This window comes from Myxine glutinosa, chromosome 11 (assembly GCF_964187855.1).
Source record: "Myxine glutinosa chromosome 11, kmMyxGlut1.1, whole genome shotgun sequence".
NCBI classification, from domain to species: Eukaryota; Metazoa; Chordata; class Myxini; order Myxiniformes; family Myxinidae; genus Myxine; species Myxine glutinosa.
Genome location: NC_136271.1, coordinates 115,326,645 through 115,346,115, shown reverse-complemented (window position 1 = coordinate 115,346,115; position 19,471 = coordinate 115,326,645). Strand labels below are relative to the sequence as shown.

General features: G+C 45.3%; 2 protein-coding genes across 8 annotated transcripts in view; one reads left to right on the top strand and one right to left on the bottom strand.

Annotated features, from left to right (window-relative positions):
- ICE1 (interactor of little elongation complex ELL subunit 1) overlaps positions 1-19,471 on the bottom strand; it is a 524,149-nt gene that overhangs the window by 398,234 nt on the left and 106,444 nt on the right. The gene's annotated exons all lie outside the window — the stretch shown is intronic.
- The window catches only part of SNAPC4 (small nuclear RNA activating complex polypeptide 4), a 179,504-nt gene that overhangs the window by 158,085 nt on the left and 1,948 nt on the right, over positions 1-19,471 (top strand). For 2 of the 6 annotated variants that reach the window (XM_068131218.2, XM_068131216.2), the window contains 2 exons: positions 8,496-8,526; positions 9,891-11,378. In XM_068131218.2, the coding sequence (XP_067987319.2) occupies positions 8,496-8,526; positions 9,891-11,378 (1,519 nt within the window). Of the gene's footprint in view, positions 1-8,474; positions 8,527-9,890; positions 11,379-12,273; positions 12,357-19,471 lie in introns of those variants that run through there. The other 4 variants (XR_010986396.2, XM_068131221.2, XM_068131220.2 and 1 more) reach the window with 4 other exon arrangements.

Genomic DNA, 19,471 nt, shown 5'->3' with positions numbered 1-19,471 from the left:
TGCAGACTGCCGATCTGAGGGAAGAGGAATGGAGCGGCAGAGAGTGGAGTCATCAGCAAAGAGATAGAGAGGATTTTCCAGAGAGTCGGAGAGATCATTGATAAAGACCAGAAAAAGCACAGGGCCCAGCACACTGCCTTGGGGAACTCCAGCCTGAACAGGAAGGGGAGATGAGAGAAATCCATTCAGGGCCACACGTTGACAACGACCAGAGAGGAAGTCCGCAAGCCATGCATGGAGATTTCCATGTATACCATAGGAGGAGAGTTTGGTGAGCAGAGCTGGGTGCCAGACCGTATCGAAGGCACGTGATATGTCAAGGGAGACAGCTCTGATTTCCTGTTTGGCATTGAGGACCTCCATCCATTGTTGAGACAGCAGAAGCAGCATGTCCAGAGTAGAGTGACCTGGTCTGAAACCAAATTGATGATCAGAGATCAAGCCATTGGAGAAGAGGAAAGATTTCATATCCGAAGCAATGATGGATTCCATGACTTTGCTGATAATTGGGAGCAGGCTGATTGGTCTGTAGTTGCAAGGATCTGTTTTTGCACCTTTTTGTGTAAAGCGGTAATGTTTGCTGATTTCCAGGATGCTGGCAGATGACCTTGAGCAAAAGATAGGGTGAAAAGAACAGAGAGAGGGTGAGATAGAGCGGCAGAGCAGGATTTTAGGACCCGTGGGCTGATGCCGTCTGGTCCAGTTGCAGAATCAGAGTCGAGGTTTGACAAAAACTCCTCCACCTTGTCAGGAGAGAAGGACACAGAGTCCAGGAGCAGTTGGGTTCGACTGGGAAAGGTGGGAACAGAGAGAGATGGGTTTGGGACTAAGGATTTTGAGGCAAACACAGAGTTGTATTTGATTGTCGCCTCAAAGTAACGCTCGATTGCTATCCGTGATGTCCCGGTATTCACCGAGGGGGATCACACGACAATATTTTTCAAAAGGTTTGGTGATTTATTTTGTATTTGAGGGTCATGGTGATTCCAAATGCGATCCCATACCAATGTAACGAAGGGCCAGGGGAAACACAGGAGTGACCATATCTCAGCTAATTTTTGGCCGATTTTGATGATCTTGGTATCGTTCTGATATGTAATAAACATTCAAAATGGATTTAAAGGGGTTTCAAGGTCATTCAACTTCAAGGTCATGGCTATTTTCATCAGTTGTTTTCAACAATTACTTTATTCAATCACGTCCAAATGTATACCAAGGAAACATGTTAACCGAAAATCATGAAGCAAAGATCCCATGGAAGGTCCCCGCGGTCACAGGAAAAGTAATATCCAAAGCCACAAGCTGCAATTATGCATAATGAGCGCAAATTTTGTGAGACTGTGCCCTGGACAAGTACTGAATAATAGTTGCCCATTGCACATGATAAAGAACAGCGCGTCATGGTTGTGCAAGGATGTAGTGGTTACTTTCACGTCCGCACGCACTGGTTAACCAATCGAATCACGGACACAACGTCGTGCATCGGATCAGCGGAGTTGATGGTTTGTTGAACACACCTCGCAATGTCAGGTTGAGTTTTTCCATTTATCTATGATTTGTAAATACCTGTGTCTAAATCCTTCCATGATCCATAGGCATAGAGTGCTAGGCAAGCGCATACGATAATGACATTTGTTTCATGACTTGGAAATTTATTTGTGACTTGTGATAAGGAAAATACCAACCTTGACCTTGACACATGACCTTGACCTATAATCACCAAAATGGCATTCGTACTGAACTCCACGCCCACGAAAGCCCCTATTTTAGACGTTTTGTTTGTGATGATACTACTTTTAGTACATGAGTTATGATGAGGACTTTGCCACGTGGGGGCCATATTGGATTTGGCCGCCATCTTGGATAGGGTGAAAATTGAGCTAGTCTCTTGGCAGAGTTTTAAATCACATCACTTAAGGTAACTCCAACCAAAACTTCAGATCAGGATGAATGTCTTGAGTTTTTAAGTCCTTGGTGCTTCCAGTCTGCTGCTACGATTGTGAGACTTGGTCTCTGACCAAGGATCTGAGATAAAGACTTAACTCCTTAGTTACAAGGTCTCTTCGGAGAATCCTTGGCTATCGCTGGTTGGTCTTTGTGTGTAACGAGCGTTTGCTGAGAGACACTCAGATGAGATTTGGTACCTGTATAGTCCATGAGCGTCAGCTGTGGCAGTATGGACAGGTGACTCGTTTTCCTGATGCTGATCCTGCTCGATAGATTCTCTCAGTGAGGGAACCTCATGAGTGGAGGACGCCAACGGGCCGAACACGTGCCTCGTGGTTGGACCAAGTTGATTGGTATCTCAAGGAGATGGGGTTAGACTATGCATATGCCTGGGGGATTGCCAGAAGGAGGCTTTGCCAGCAGAAAGTGGACGTGGTAACATGCTGGTCAGGTGCATGCTCCCATCCATGACCTGACTTGCTTGAGTGATTGACCTAAAACTTTCAACATAGGAGTGTCTATCCATGGAGATTTAAAAAAAATAAAGTTCTATGATGATTGGATGGGAAATGGGGCCTGCATCTTGGCTCACTACTTATTTATTTTTCTTCCACCCTCACTTTTTCACCTTTATTCGCTTTTAAATTGGTTTGCTCTTCAACTGTTTCAGCAATTGACATAAAAACCTTCAACATCGGAGCGCCCACACACGGATAATTTTTTAACAAAGTTACATGTTGGCAATGTGACAACAACACAACAACAACATGCTTTTTAAGGCCATTTTCCCTGCTAGAGCGGGGGTTAGCCTTGCGGTCCCCATGACAATCTTCTCCATTTTGCCCTATTTTCTGCATCTCTCTTTGTTAACCCCCTTGCCCGCATTTCTTCTTCCACCATCTTTAGCCAAGTCTTTCTCGGTCTTCCCCGTCCTCTACTTCCTTCTACATACATTTCCATCACTCTTCTCAACCAGTCACTTTCATCCTTCCTCAACACATGACCAAACCTTCTCAACCTGTTCCTCTTCGCAGCATCAATCACAGGCTCTATTCCCATCATCTTTCGCAATTCATCATTCATTCATTCATTCTCTCAAAGATACTCCGCACATCCACCGAACCATTCGCATTTCCACCCTTTCCAGCCTTCGTTGCTGCTCGACATTCATTACCCATGTCTCGCTCCCATAAATCATAACACTTCTCACACATGCAGCATACACCTTTCCCTTCAGCTTCAACGACACTCCCCTCCTCATCAGCACACCACTCAGTTCCCGAAACTTCTTCCATGCACATCTCACTCGAGCAACCGTTGCCGAGTCTGATCCACCTTCTCCATTCAGCATGTCTCCGAGGTAGCAAAATGTTTTCACACCTTCCAGCTTCAGGCCGTCTCCAAGATCCAACTCAACATTTCCTCCATCTGCAGCTCCCTCTGTGCACACCTTACATTTGAATGTAGCTGCCACACTGGTTAATGACCCTCTCAGACCACTACATTTTTGATCAACCCACTCAGTGCACATTGTACATTGAATGGAGTTCACTCCGACACCCTTCCTGCACACAGCACATGGCCACTTCCCAGTTCTTTCCACCTCACCACATGCTTTACCACTTGCCATCACCTTCGTCTTTCCTATATTCACCTTCAGACCTTTTGTCTCCATACATTCCTTCCACTTGTTCATCTTTTCCTTCAGTCCATCCATACTTTCCGCAATCAACACCAGATCATCTGCATACAACAACTCCCACGGTAAACCCTCCTTTACGTTCTGAGCCAGCACCTCCATCACAGCTACAAATAGTAGTGGACTTAGTACCGACCCCTGATGCACTCCCACCTTCACCTCAAACTCACCACTGTTCCCGTCCTTCGTCCTTACAGCTGTGCGCGCTCTTTTGTGCATTGCCATCACTACTCTGATCAACCATTCCTCCACTCCTAACTTCCTCAATGCCCATGTCAATACTTCGCGTGAAACCCTATCGAATGCTTTCTCCAGATCAACAAACCCAAGAAACAATCTCTTCCTCTTCTCCATGTACTTCTCCTGCAACTGCTTCACAATAAAGAGCGCGTCTGTCGTTCCTCTTCCTGGCATAAATCCAAACTGCATTTCGTCGATCTTCACCTTCTTCCTTATCCTGCTCCCCAACACCCTTTCCAATACCTTCATTCCATGCTCCAATAACTTTATCGCTCGGTACGAGCCACACTCCAGAGGGTCACCTTTCCCCTTGTATAGAGGGACGAGGGTACTCAGTTCCCAATCCACTGGAATGCAGCCTTCTTTCACCACCAGATTACAGATCTCTGTCATTTTCTTCACACCCCATCTTCCTGCTGCCTTCAACATATCTCCCACAACTCCCGTCGGCCCTCCCGCTTTTCTACTCTTCATTGCCTTTATCGCTTCCTCAACTTCCTTCTCAGTTATCTTCTCTGCCGGTCCTAAAACTGGGTTACTCTCTATGTTGCCATCCCATTCATTCTCTGTATTCAACAGCATTTGCATATATCTTTTCCATCTTCCTTTAATTCCATCTGGGTCCACAACGATTTGTCCCACTTCATCCTTCAAGCAACTCACCCCCATCACATCACACCTCTCTTTCCCTATCTGCTTTGCGATCCTGATTACCGCTCTCTGACCCTCTTCCGAATCCAAGCGTTCTCCGAACATTTTCCTACATGCCTCCTGCGCCTTTGCTACCTCTTTCTTTGCAGCCTTCTTGGCTGCCTTTTAACTTTCATGCTCTGCTTTTTCTGCTTCCTTACCCTTTGCCTTCTGCCACTCCTTGAACTTCTTCCTCTTCTCGTCAATCCTCTTTCCAACTTCATCATCCCACCTGGGATGTGACTGGCGTTCCATAAAGGCTGTTTTCTGTGGGCATAGGTTGCAGGGTGTTTCACCGAACAGAAATAAATAGCCTAGACCTCGCTTCGCTTGGCCTTGATCGAACTATCATGTACCCAAGGTTCTCGGCCAAAACTAGTTTAATCTATGCGTGGAATACAAATGCCTGAAGCTTAGATTACCAATGGTAACCAGGATTAGTGTGGGAATGCCAACCAGGATTATTGTGCGGGAAATATTTCCACATCATTTTGTATTAAAATTGGCTGCATTGACAGGAACAGAAGATGCCTCCATAACATCTGAGTTTAATACTTATAGTTAATACAAGTTACATAATCTTGCAGGATAATACTAAATAGACAACAATCCAAATAAATTGCCCCCCCCTGGCCATGACAAGTCCCAACAGACTCACAAAGCCGACATTAACATTAATTGTTCAACCCATAAATCAGGGCTGTATCCTCATTCCTGTGTCTCTCACAGAGCAGTAAAGTATCGAGGCATAGGTGAGGATGGGAAAAGCAAAGGAACGATGGCAGGGGAGTGGGTGTGTGATAAGCAATTGTAGCAGAATGGCGAAGTGCATAAACACCAGCTTGAGGACAACATCACTTTGGAGGAGCAATACCTGTGGTCCTGATACTGTGGTCTCTTGGCAACCATGCTTTCAACAGGGCGTCCTAGCCCGAGCAGCCTGCATGGAACTGTATTCTGCGGAACTTGCTTTCACTTCCCTGGCTGGTGCTCTTTGGCTCTCCTGGCTCCAGCTACACAAGCTCCGCATGCCATTGGCACTGTGTGAGACTCTCTCTTAAACTCTTTGGCCTCTGTTGGGCCAGGCTGTATAAGTTGTCTGTGCGCTGAATCTCTCCCTTCCTCACATGCACTTTCTTGTCGCTTTCTTCTACCCCATGAACTATACTACCCCGTTCAGCTTCATCCTCCACACCCTTTTTCTGTCTATGAAAAAGAGGAAACGCCCCAGTTTGGCTTGCCACATATCTGTCCCCTGAGGCAGAACTGCCTTGGCAGTCCATTGATGACAGAGAGCCAGTGCCAGCTTTTTTCTGCGATGAATGGCGAGAGTGGGGGAGGTTGAAAAAAAACGTCGACATGTTAAAAAATATTTTGAGAGGAATTAACTTGTTGTCATGTGATGGGTTTGGGAAGGGAGTGGAGGTGGTGGGATTCGATCAGGGATTTGACGAATAAGTACTCTTATTCCATAGAGTTTATCAGTTTGAATAACTGAAAGTAAAAAGTTCCAAACTTGTATATCCTTGATATAATCATTTCTTGACATGCTACCTTTTTTGAATGCCTTGCCTGTTGCCCACTTTAACAAAGTGGGACTCCATCCTACACCCGAAAAACAATTGTCGGTAGTAAATGGTTGTTAGGAGGTCGTGAGAAACTAACTTTGTTATCGCAACATCCTTGATGCAAAATATGGATTTTCAAAGGGAAATAAGTGAGGACAACAGTACAAACCTTTGCAATTTTTGTGTGCTTAATAAATTACTCTTCGGTTGCTAATTTTTGATGAAGTAACCTTATTTTGGAACTGAAGATCGTAAGATTTTGAGTGCAAACCTTTATTTATTTATTTTGTATACAAAGTAGAGACTCGTGTAAGAACTAACACATTAAACACAAAAAACATAAACAGACACATAAAACATAATAAAGGGAGCAGGAGACAAGAGGGAGAGGGAGAGGGAGAGGGAGAGAGAGAGAGAGAGAGAGAGAGAGAGAGAGAGAGAGAGAGAGAGAGAGAGAGAGAGAGAGAGAGAGAGACAGAGGGGGAAACACACAAGCAGAACAACAGTAGCGAACAGGGACATCGGGAGATCTGTGGAAGGGAGAGGGTGGGGTGGGGGGGTACATGGGATAAACAAGATGGACACTATAGGAGATTTCAGGAAAGAAAACAGAATTTGAAGGAGGTGGGTTTGGGGCGCTTATTATTATTATTTTTTTTTGTGTGTACGAGATCGAGGCTCGTGAAAGAACGAACATTAATCACATAAAAACATACTGACAAAAACATATGATCAAGGGAGCGGGAGACAAAATGGGGAGAGAGAGGGAAGCACACAAGTACAACAGTAGAGAACAGGGACATCAGGAGATCTGTGGAAGGGAGAGGGCTTGGTGGGAGGAGGCATGGGAATGGGGGGGGGGGAGGGAGAGGTGGGAGAGGTACATGGCCCACAGCCCAGAAATGCACAGGGCATTAAGGGGAGTAGAAAAGATCAAGGTTTTGGATGTGGGAAGAAAAGAGATGGTGGTGAACATCTGTTTTGAAGACATGGAGGGAGGATTGGGATTGAAGAGAGTGTCGGAGTTTGTAAGTGTCGTGTCGGAGTGTTGGAGAGTGTCGCCCAGAGGTGGGAGAAAAGAGGAATGAAAGAGTGAAGGTGAGCAGAGAGTCTTGATTTTGGTAGTTTCACCATAAAAGGGTTGCTGACAGAAAAGGGTTTGATGTGTTTGAGTGCTTGTGAGTTAGGGAATAGAGGGAAAAGAGAGTGAAAGGATGAGATGGGAAAGTGAGATTGGAAAAAAAAAATACTCCCCCCCCCCACCAAGCCAATTAAATAATGAACATGTGTCTTTGCCCCCTTTTAATTACGAGCCAATACCAACTCCCTTCAGGAGCGAGAGGATTTGTTTTCATAATTGTCAACGTTTGTCCACCCACAATATTCCCTGGTTCAACCCCTTCCACACAGACGAAAACTACAAGTCATCTCCCCACACTTGGAAGTAAGGGATGGGATTGGTTGGGTGGATGATGGGATATTTAATGCACATTACCTGACCTGGGTACCCCGAGCATGTATACAAAATGTGGTGGAGATTGGCCAAGCCGTTTTCAATGCTATAATTATCAGATTTCAATACTATACATACAGAGAATTGCTTTATTAACTCAACTGGACTACTGTCCAGTTGAGTTCATCACATACTGAACCCTGCGTCGTCGTCGTCGTCGTCGTCCGTCGTCCGTTAACTTTTCGACGTTAACACTCCAGCGTCCACAAATATCAACCGATTCTGATCAAACTTGACTTGCAGCATCCTTACCCCAAGGACCAGGTTGGTATTACATTTCAGCCCGATCCGTTGAAAAATGGCGGACGTAGGCGACCATTTTGTTTTTGGTCATGAAAACGACATTAACACTCTAGCGTCCACAAATATTAACAAATTTTGATCAAACTTAGAATGTTTAACCCTTAGCACACAAGGTAGGTTGCTATTGCATTCCAACCCGATCCGTCACAAAATGTCTTCCATAGGCCGCCATATTGTTTTCAGCTCCGAAACGATGTTAAGACTTTAACGTCCACAAATATTTATGGATTTTGATCAAACTTGGTGTGTGAGACTCTTACCACACAAGGTATTTTGCTATCTTAAGTCAAATCTAGTACAGACAACTGACCTACTTTAAAGTTGTCCAGTCAGTTCAGTTGAGTTCTGCTTCCCTGGAAGCTCTAGTTTTATATAGTAGAATGTTAATGTGTTGTACTGATTCAATTTAACTCGAAATACATATCTTATTTTCTCTACAGTATTACCTGACAGGAGTTTTGTTTGAAAAATATAATGTTGCATGGCACAGTATTTTTATTACCTTAACTTGCAGCATGAACGTGTTTCCTTTTAGAAGCTGCCTGCAGCAGGACATTCCAAAAAAGGTAAGATTTGGTTGGCAAGCATAGTTTGTCTTCCTCGTTTCCTCATATTTTCAGGCATTCATACTTTGTCTTCCTTCTATTTTCTGTATGCTCATGTATTACCAAAAGGGTGTGTTTGTCACTTTATTCTAAAGGGTTCCTCATGTCATATAAAAATAAAAATGGTACCCTTGGAAAACTAATAATCAATTTATTTGGTGGTGGTGGCGGTGGTTCATGTGCAGCCTGTGGCTGTTGGTTGCATCATTTTCTTGGGAGCGGCTGCCTCTCTATAACCAGTCATCTGGTACTCGTTTTGCCGACCTCGGAAGGATGACAGGCTGAGTCAACCCACCTGGTGTTAATTCATTGGCATGGCAGGCGATCAAACTCAGAACCCTAAGATCTCAAGCCAGCCACATTAACCATTAAGCCAATACTAGGCTTTACAATTCACTTGGTTGGAAAGCGATACAATTTACTTGGAATAAATATTCGTCTGTTTAATCATAAGATCATAAGAGCCTGGTGTTGGCTTAGCGGTTAGGGTGCCGGCTTGGGATCCTAGGATCCTGGGTTCGAATCCCAGTCAATCATTGAATTAACACCAGGGGGATTGACTCAGCCTGTCATCCTTCCGAGGTCGGCAAATTTGAGTACCAGCTCACTGGTAATTCCCTGTGTGTCGTAAGAGGTGACTAACAGGATTGGTGGCAGGAAGGGCATCCGGCCATAAAACATTGCTTCAAAAAAGGGGACCATGGTGCCCCAAAAAGGCCAACCCCTGCTCTGCGGGGAAAAATGGCCTCTGAAGGTGGTTCTTTCTTCTTTAATCTTAAGAATACTTGTTTTAAAAGCCTGTCGCCATCCTTGGGCCAGATGAAGAAGCAGAATTTGGAGCTTAATGGAGCAGTATCATTTTTATTATCCTACTACAACAGGAGCCTTTTTGAATAAAGTTTGACGGGCATGGAGGGAGCACACAAGATTATATATAGAATAACTTATTGAAGCAATATAAATACTGTACATATAACAGTACACGGAAGGAGCACACAAACCACAACAGCCATAGGCATGACAATAGCAACAACTTCGTGTTATAAAAGATCCCTTTTTTTGCATGTATCACTTCATTATAAATACTCCTTGAGACTCACAGATCGACATGCAGTATATTTATTTCTACAACATGCTATCTTTTGATCAACCCTGTCAGTGATATGAGGAGTAGCCACGGCTGGTCTGTTTGAAATAAAATTATATTTTTCTGTTTATACCAAGTTGATACTTCATATCTTTTTCATCAAAATACCTTTGTCGTGTGTACTAATAATCTGTATGGTTACTCACATGGTCATTCTTTTTGGGGAAAAAAAAAACAGATGTGAAGGAACGAAATTCTTCGGCGGCACAAAGGCAATACAGCACACCTGCTTCAAATAGAGCTTCCAGGACGGTACAAGACATTCTTAAGAATCAAATGCAAGACAGGATGAATAATGATGCCAGTCCAATACCCAAGAGCACTACAGATGTGGTACATGTGCCAATTGTGCAGGCAGCAACTACCACAAAGCAACATACTTTGAGTTTTCCACCCCCTTTGAAGATCATTAAGATTGAGTCATCAGAAGGTTCTGTAGGCCGTGCTCTGGCACCGTCACTTGCCCAGGGAATAGCTGTTCAAAATCATCTACCTGCCCAGTCTAATACTTCATCACGACAACTTTCTCAACCCCTTCTATCAAAAGTTGTGCGATATTGTCTTTTATCACCGCAAGCTGCTAAGCCTCATATTTTACCAAACCATACCATTCCTCAGGCTGGCAATCTTTACCAGTTGTCATTTATACCTGTTTTTCCAATACGAGCACCAGCTCCAGTTGTGATGGCCCCAGTACAAAACTCTCTTGCGAATGTTAACGCAAACTCGTCTCAAATTTCTGATCAACCTTCCCTGCAGGTTGCATTTTCTAATGCTGTCAGGAAAACAAATTGTAATACTGCGGCAGGTACTTCAAGGATAATCAATACTTTAAAGATTGATAAACCTTTTTCTAATGCAGGAGGTACTACCAAAACATTTAGAAGCTTTATAGCATCTGCTGGTGATAATTGGAAGCAAAACCTGCACCTCGTGTTTGGATCCAGCATCACTTCTCACGATGTCGACTGCTGGACAAGGAATGACGAGGAGGATGATCAAGGACAGTGTTCATTTCCTTTACTTCCTCCTTCAGGCCCTACCCTCAGGGCTCTGAGGAACATCCTCTTGCAAAAAGATTTCCTGCTCAATTCTGCATGCCACTTGCTCAAGAGTCGAGTATCATCCATCCCATGTGGCATGAGTCCAAGCGACGGTGATTGTGCTCAGATGTCGACGTCATCCTCCCAATTTACATCCGCATCCTGCATTAATGATGATATTGGAGATTTGCCAGAAGAGCAACGCCAGTTGCACAGCGCAGAATCAAGGCTACAAGATGATGAGCAGGACGTTCGGAGGCTTGTGAATGATCGTTTGAAACGAGACACGGCCTACCAAGACCTTCGCTCAATGTTCTTTGCCACTTTCATGCTTCCTGCTGTGCTAGCTATTGCCTCACCAGATCTGGCGCACCTCAAAACAAAGAGGGGTAAAGCTGCACGCAAGGAAGCTCTGCAGGAAGACTTGAATGAGTGTGATGGAATCCAAGAGCCAGGTTCAGCTTCTCCAGATCAAGATGACGACAGTGTTAAAACAAAAAAGATCCATCGCTCCAAAGATTCCACAAAAAAGAGTCATCGCTCCGAAGATTCCACAAAAAAGAGGCATCGCTCCGAAGATTCCACAAGTGATGACAACTCTACCAGCATCAGTGAAGAAAGCTGTGAGTATCCCATCTTCTTGGCTCATCAGTGAATTAGGAAACAGCATTAGCTGCACATAGCAATAAAGCATATGGTTGTGGAAATGTGTGCACACCACTGAAGTATAGCTAATTGCTTTATTTCCAACCTATATACTACGTATACATAGTTGTTTGACTTTAATGCTGTTTACACATTTCCATGACAATGTTCCTTATTAAGTCCCTCCCTCTAGGATAGGGAGGAGGCTTATAGCTGTTGGGTCTGTTTCCACAATTAGTGCCCCCAAATTTTTAATGGTACCTCAGAATTTCTTAGACACTGAGAAGGACTACACCACCATTTATGCTTTTTTTTCCTTCCTTTTTCTGCCAATTTCCGAGCTGTATCTCGGATCCGGCTGGGCTTCGGTATGAGAAAAATAATGGGAATAGAAAGCATGCGGGGTTGACATATATTGTTTTTGACCTTCATTTTTAAGGTCATGACCCAATTATAGAAATTTTATCATTTTTCACCATGACTTCACTCAGCTTTGTCCAATCGGAAACGAAATTGCCCTTTCCAGATAGCCTAACGCAAGGTGCATTTACATCATACCCCTCCGGGTTGAAGGTCAAAGTCAAATGGTGGTATGAAAGAAAAAAACGTGTTTTTTTTATTGACTCGATTTTGCCAATGTGGAATCTCAAGGACTGCTTGGCCTTCCAAGATGTTCTTCTATCGTAATAGTGTACCTGCATGTAGGTTGTGCACTTTATATATGATTTATGTCCTCAATCTACTTTTTTCAGATTGTGACCGACTTAACAAAAATCATAACTTGCATCATTTTCCTCTGGTTTTCATGATGTGGACGGAGGTTATGTTTTCACCCTTGTCTGTCTATCTCTATGTTTATTTGTCTGTGAACAGGATATCTCAAAAGGCTGTGGATGGATTTGGACGAAACCTGGTGGACAGGTTGGGTGTGTGACAGACGAATTGATTAGATTTTGGTGAAGATCCGGATCCGGATACGAGAATTTTTGATTTTTGAAAGAAGTGATTCATAATAATTGAGAATGGGACCAAAAACCACTACATGACCAAAAGTATGCGGACACCCCTTATAATTGGTGGATTTGGCTATTTCAGCCACACTCATTGCTGACAGGTATATATAATCAAGCACACAGCCATGCAATCTCCATAGACAAACATTGGCAGTAGAATGGGCCGTCCTGAAGAGCTCAGTGACTTTCAACGTGGCACCGTCCTAGGATGCCACCTTTCCAACAAGTCAGTTAGTCAAATTTCTTCCCTGCTGGAGCTGTCCCGGTCAACTGTAAGTGCTGTTATTGTGAAGTGGAAACGTCTCGGAGCAACAACAGCTCAGCCGCTAAGTTGTAGGCCACCCAAGCTCACAAAATAGGACCGCCGAGTGCTGAAGCATGTAGCGCGTAAAAATCATCTCTTCGGTTGCATCACTCACTACCGAGTTCCAAACTGCCTCTGGAAGCAACATCAGCACAACAACTGTTTGTTGGGAGCTTCATGAAATGGGTTTCCATGGCTGAGCAGGCGCGCACAAGCCTAAGATCACCATGCACAATGCCAAGCGTCAGCTGGAGTGGTGTAAAGCTCGCCGCCATTGGACTCTGGAGCAGTGGAAACGCGTTGTCTGGAGTGATGAATCACGCTTCACCATCTGGCAGTCTGACTGATGAATCTGGGTTTGGCGGATGCCAGGAGAACGCTACCTGCCCGAATGCATAGTGCCACTGTAAAGTTTGGTGGAGGAGGAATAATGGTCTGGGGCTGTTTTTCATGGTCCAGGCTAGGCCACTTAGTTCTAGTGAAGGGACATCTTGCGACAGCATACAATGACATTCTCGACGATTGTGTGCTTCCAACTTTGTGGCAACAATTTGGGGAAGGCCCTTTTCCTGTTTCAGCATTACAATGCCCCCGTGCACAAAGCACGGTCCATACAGAAATGGTTTGTCGAGATCGGTGTGGAAGAACTTGACTGGCCTGCACAGAGCCCTGACCTGAACCCCATCGAACACCTTTGGGATGAATTGGAACGCCGACAGCGAGCCGGGCCTAATCGCCCAACATCAGTGCCTGACACCTCACTAATGCTTTTGTGACTGAATGGAGGCAAATCCCTGCAGCAATGTTCTCACATCTAGTGGAAAGCCTTCCCAGAAGAGTGGAGGCTTTTATAGCAGCAAAGGGGGGAGGGGGGGGTGGGCATCTCCATATTAATGCCCATGAATTTGGAATGAGATGTGTGATGTCCGGGTGTCCACATACTTTTTGTCGTGTATATATGGCATGATGTTTCAAAAAGTTGTGGATGAGTTATGACAAAACAGGGTGTACGAGTTGGTTAGTTGACAAGAACAAGCCAATTCGATTTTGGTTCAGGTCCGGATCTAGATCTGGCCTATCATTTGGATACAAAAGTTATTTAGCCTGGCGGAAGTATTCACTCTACCGAGTGCCGTTCTAGTTAAATAATGCATTCACTTTAATTTACTTGCTTCGACGGGGATGAGTTTCACTGATACAGTCGTTATCATTATGCTACCTCCAAGTAAGATGATAATGGGTTCATTGTAATTACCCTGTGCTGTTGATTGTGACCGACTTACCGACTCCGCCACCAAAGGCGGATGGAGGTTATGTTTTCACCGATGTCTGTCTGTTTGTTACTTGCCGGAAAAGATTCCAGCAAGTATGTTGGTTGGTTTGTCTGTTTCTTGGCAATTTTTTTTTTTTTTTTTTTTGCAAGTTTGTTGATCGTGTGTGTGTGTGTGTGTGTGTGTGTCTGCGTGTGTCTGCGTGTGTCTGCGTGTGTCTGCGTGTGTCTGCGTGTGTCTGCGTGTGTCCGCGTGTGTCCGCGTCAGCTCACTTATACTTGCCTACAGGTCACGATTTGAAACCGATCTTCACGAAACTTCACCAAATGGTAGAGTTCGTGGTCCGACAAATTCGATATATTTTTGAGGTCAATAGGTCAAAAGGTCAACATAGGCCAAAGGTCAACCACTTTTTTTTCTAATTTCTAAAATCCTCAATTTTAATCCGATTGACTTGAAATTTGAAGAGGATTTACAATTACATATCGGCGAACTGAATTCAACCACCAACTATTTTTGAGATCAGCATAGGCCAAAAGTTCAACATAGGCTAAAGGTCAACAACAACGCTTTCGCACGCTTTCAAAGTTAAGTAACTTTTCACAATTGTGTTTTTGTCGAAACTTTATCTTTCTTTCGGTGTGTGTAACTATTGGTGTGTCTTTAATAGTATTCTTGGTGTTGGTTTTTCATACCTGTGTACAGAATCGTCGGTTAGTTCGTGTCGCGTATTCTGAGGCCTAGTGTAGTACTAGTCGGCTACCGTGTCTGACCTTGGCTTGAGGCTTTGTTTCTGTCTCGGCGGTTCTTCGATTGCGCTCGCAATTACTTTCGGTCTCTATTTTTCACGTTTCACGTTCGGTCTCTGTCTCTGTTTTCATCTCAACTCAAAAAAAAAAAAAAAAATCCCTTCTGTTTTTATCCGTTGTTCGTTCTTATTTGTTCGTTTGTTCTTCGACCACGTTGTTCGTGATCACGTGTTCACGTCGTTAAAAAATGTTTCAACTGTCCCCTGAAGAACTGTATTCTGTCATATACTATGACACCTTTTTCTTCTTCTTCTATAAAAGGATGCTTTCGACTTGCTCACCAAATCTATTCATTCCAAAAAAAAATTCCATCTCTTACAGTTACAGTGCCTCTTTCATACATTCCCTAAACTCTCCAGAACTCCACCCATCCTTCAGCGTCCTCAAACGTATTTTTGACTCGAAGGTCTCAAGAAACTCATTTTGCAATAAATGTTCGTTTCCCATTAATCGTACATTTTTCAAAATCCAATCTCACCCCTCCCCTCCAAATCTTCCCCATCACCCCTTCCCTCAAAAACTTCCCCATCACCCCTCCCCTTCAAACCTTGCCCATCACCCCTCCCCTCCAAATCTTCCGCATCACCCCTTCTCTCCAAAACTTCCCCATCACCCATCTCTTTCAAAAATTCCCCCGTGCCCCTCCCCTCCAAATCTTCCCCATCACCCATCCCTTTCAAATCTTCCCCCTTGCCCCTCCCCTCCAAATCTTCCCCATCACCCCTTCCCTCCAAAACTTCCCCATCACCCCTCCCCTCCAAAACTTCCCCATCACCCCTCCCCTCTAAATCTACCCCCTTGCCCCTCCCCTCCAAATCATCCGCATCACCCATCTCTTTCAAATCTTCCCCCTTGCCCCTCCCCTCCAAATCTTCCCCATCACCCATCCCTTTCAGATCTCCCCCCTTGCCCCTTCCCTCCTAAACTCCCCCCACACCCCTCCCCTCCGAGACTCTCCCTCACTCCTCCCCTCCTAGACTCCCCTCTCACCCCTCCTCCTCAAAGCGTCCTCCCCGCTTCTTCCCCCTTCCAACTTTCACCTTCATCTCCCTCAACCTTCTGCCTCACTCTTCCCCCGCCTCAAATAACACCTCACTGCGCCTCACCCAATCACCATCAAACCTTTTGTCCGCCCCATTCTTCCCTTTCTCCAAGCTATTCTGAAATCTCTGACACACCTTCAACAGCTCTCCCTACCTCTTCCTCCTCTTCCACATCTTACACTACCGCTCCCCACCCCTGTTCTGTATCCGATGCTCCCCCTTCCTCTTCCTTAACGGTATGGACCTCAAACATCCGGGGCCTTCACTCAAACTTGACTGATCACTCCATACAGGTTGCTTCTGACAAACCAGACGTGATCTGCTTAACAGAAACTTTCCTCCTTCATGATGTCTCTGATTCCTTGGTATCTCTCCCAGGTTACTCCCTCCTCCGGTATGATAGACCTGAGCCTCGTCCTGGAGGGGGGTTGCTATCTTTATAAAAAACTCTCTTCCTCACTCGCCCTGCACTGCCATCTCTCCACTTCACCCCCAGGAATACCTTTGGCTACGGCTTCCCCTTCGCTCCCACCTTTTGTTCATATGTGTGTTGTACCGTCCACCAAACAGTGATGACTCAATCTACATCTCGCTGTCTGATAATATGGACCAACTTCTATCTACCCATCGCAACTCTCTCTTCCTCATATGTGGTGATTTCAATTGTCACCATGCCAGTTGGCTGGGTGTGGGTACCTCTCTCACCAGCCATGGCTCTTCAGAAAAGGACTTCTGTGACTCACTGCGACTGACACAATCTGTCAATTTCCCGACCCGGATCTCAGTCAACGGAGCATCTTCTCTTCTGGACTTGGTTATGACTAACTTCCCTGAAAATGTCTGCTGCTCTTCTTCTGCTCCAATCGGCTCATCTGATCATGTGCTTGTTAAAGTGGACATCTCTCTGACCATTCTCAGAGAGCCTCCTCAGCGTCGACGAGTCTGGCATTTCACTCAGGCCAACTGGCACGGTCTTCAAGCAGCCATCAATCATCTGGCCTGGTCTCCCATCTCTACGGCCTCTGACATCAACTCATCCTGGGAATTCTTCCGAAGTAAATTGCTCTCTCTCATGCACAGATTTATCCCATCTCGTCTTCAGTTGTCATACCCTTCCTCCCGTCCATGGTACACGGAATCTTGTGGTGAGGCTATTGCCCAGAAACAACTTGCTTTCGTCTCCTGGAAAGCAAATCCAACGGAAGGAAATCTCATTTCCTTTCACAAAGCCCGAAACAAGTGTGTGTCCACCCTCAGGATAGCCAGGAAACAATATCTCTCCGTTCTCAGGACAGAACTCTCTTATCTGTCTCCCTCTTCCAAATCCTGGTGGCGTCTGGTCAAATCTGTTTCTGGTGTTTGTTCCCCCTCCATCCTCCCTCACCTCAAACGGCCACACGTCTGACTCCGCACGTGAAAAAGCTGAATGTCTCAACTCTGTGTTTGCCTCTAAATCTTGTGTCCCAAACCCATCCCTCTCTGTACCCAGTCGTACCCAGTCGTACCCAGCTGCTCCTGGACTCTGTGTCCATTCCTCCTGACAAGGTGGAAAAGTTTCTGTCAACCCTCGACTCTGATTCTGCAACTGGACCTGACGGCATCAGCCCACGGGTCCTAAAATCCTGTTCTTCCGCTCTTTCACTCCCTCTCTCTGTTTTCTTCACCCTCTCTTTTGCTCAAGGTCATCTGCCATCTGCTTGGAAATCTGCCAACATCACCGCTTTGCACAAAAAAGGTGCAAAAACAGATCCCAGCAACTACAGACCAATCAGCCTTCTTCTCCCAATTATCAGCAAAGTCATGGAATCCATCATTGCTTCAGATATGAAATCTTTCCTCTTCTCCAATGGCTTGATTTCTGATCATCAATTTGGTTTCAGACCAGGTCACTCTACTCTGGACATGCTGCTTCTGCTTTCACAACAATGGATGGAGGTCCTCAATGCTAAACAGGAAATTAGAGCTGTCTCCCTTGACATATCACGTGCCTTCGATACGGTCTGGCACCCCGCTCTGCTCACTAAACTCTCCTCTTTTGGTATCCATGGAAATCTCCACGCATGGCTGGCGTGGAGATTCCTCTCTAGTCGTAGTCAACGTGTGGCCCTGAATGGGTTTCTCTCATCTCCTCTTCCTGTTCAGGCTGGAGTTCCCCAAGGCAGTGTTCTGGGCCCTGTGCTATTTCTGGTCTTCATCAATTATCTCTCTGACTCTCTTGAAAATCCTCTCTACCTCTTGGCTGATGACTCTACTCTCTGTCGCTCCATTCTTCATCCCTCAGATCGGCAGTCTGCAGCCTCGTCACTCTCTGCAGACCTGGACAAAATCACAGACTGGGCAAACAAGTGGAACATGTCTTTCAATCCTGACAAATCTCACACTCTTACGATGTCTCTCCGAAAAGACCGACTGGACAACCCTCCCATCCACTTTCTGAATAATCCTCTCCAAGAAGTTCTGTCACTCAAGCTTTTGGGTCTTACTATCTGCCATGATCTTTCCTGGGAAAACCACATTTCAAATCTGGCCACCAAAGCCAGTCGCCGACTGGGCATCTTCCATCGTGCGAAGTCCTTCCTTGGCACACCTGAGCTCCTCACCACATACAAGGCTTTCATCCACAGCTCAATGGAATACTGCTCTCCCCTCTGGGCTGGTGCTCCTGCCTCACACCTAGCTCGTCTTCACGCTGTTGAAAGCAAAGCATTCAGAATCATTGGAATCTCCCGCGATGAAGCTAACTCCAAGGGCCTCTCACTCACTCACCGCAGGCAGGTTGGTGGTCTTTCCGTCTTCTACCGACTCCTCTCTGGCCTTGCCCCCCCCTTCTCTCTCTGGGCTCTGTCCCACAAATATTACTGCAGATCGCACAAGATCTGCATGCAACCCTCTTATGGTTAAACTGCCAAAATCAAGACTCTCTGCTCACCTTCACTCCTTCATTCCTCTTTTCTCCCGCCTCTGGAACAAACTCCCTCACTCTCTTCAATCCCACTCCACCCTCCAGGTCTTTAAAACAGCTGTTCACCACCATCTCTTATCTTCCCCCATCCAAAACCTTGATCTTTTCTACCCCCGCTAATTTCACCCCAATTCCACTTCACCCCAACCTCCCCCCCTCCCCTTCCCACACCTCCTCCCTCCCCCCCCCCCCTTCCCACGCCTCCTCCTCCCAAGCCCTCTCCCCCCCACACATCTCCCTGCTCTTAAATGTTGTGTGCTCTCAAGTGTTTGTGTGCTTCCCCTTCTCTTGTCTTCCGCTCCCTCTTGTTATTTATTTTGTTTGGCTGGTTGATTTGTTTGTGAAGTAAATGTCAGCTCTTTCACGAGCCTCGATTCAGTATACAAAAAAAAAACAATTTCACATTTCTAAAATCCTCAATTTTCATCCGATTGACTTGCAATTTGAATAGGATTTACATATCGGCTAACTGAATTCAACCACCAACTATTTTTGAGATCGGCGTCGGCAAAAAGGTCAACATCGGCCAAAGGTCAACAACAATTTCACATTTCTAAAGTCCTCAATTTTCATCTGATTCACTTGAAATTTGAATAGGATTTACATATCGGCTAACTGAATTCAACCACAAACTATTTTTGAGATCAGCATAGGCCAAAAGGTCAACAT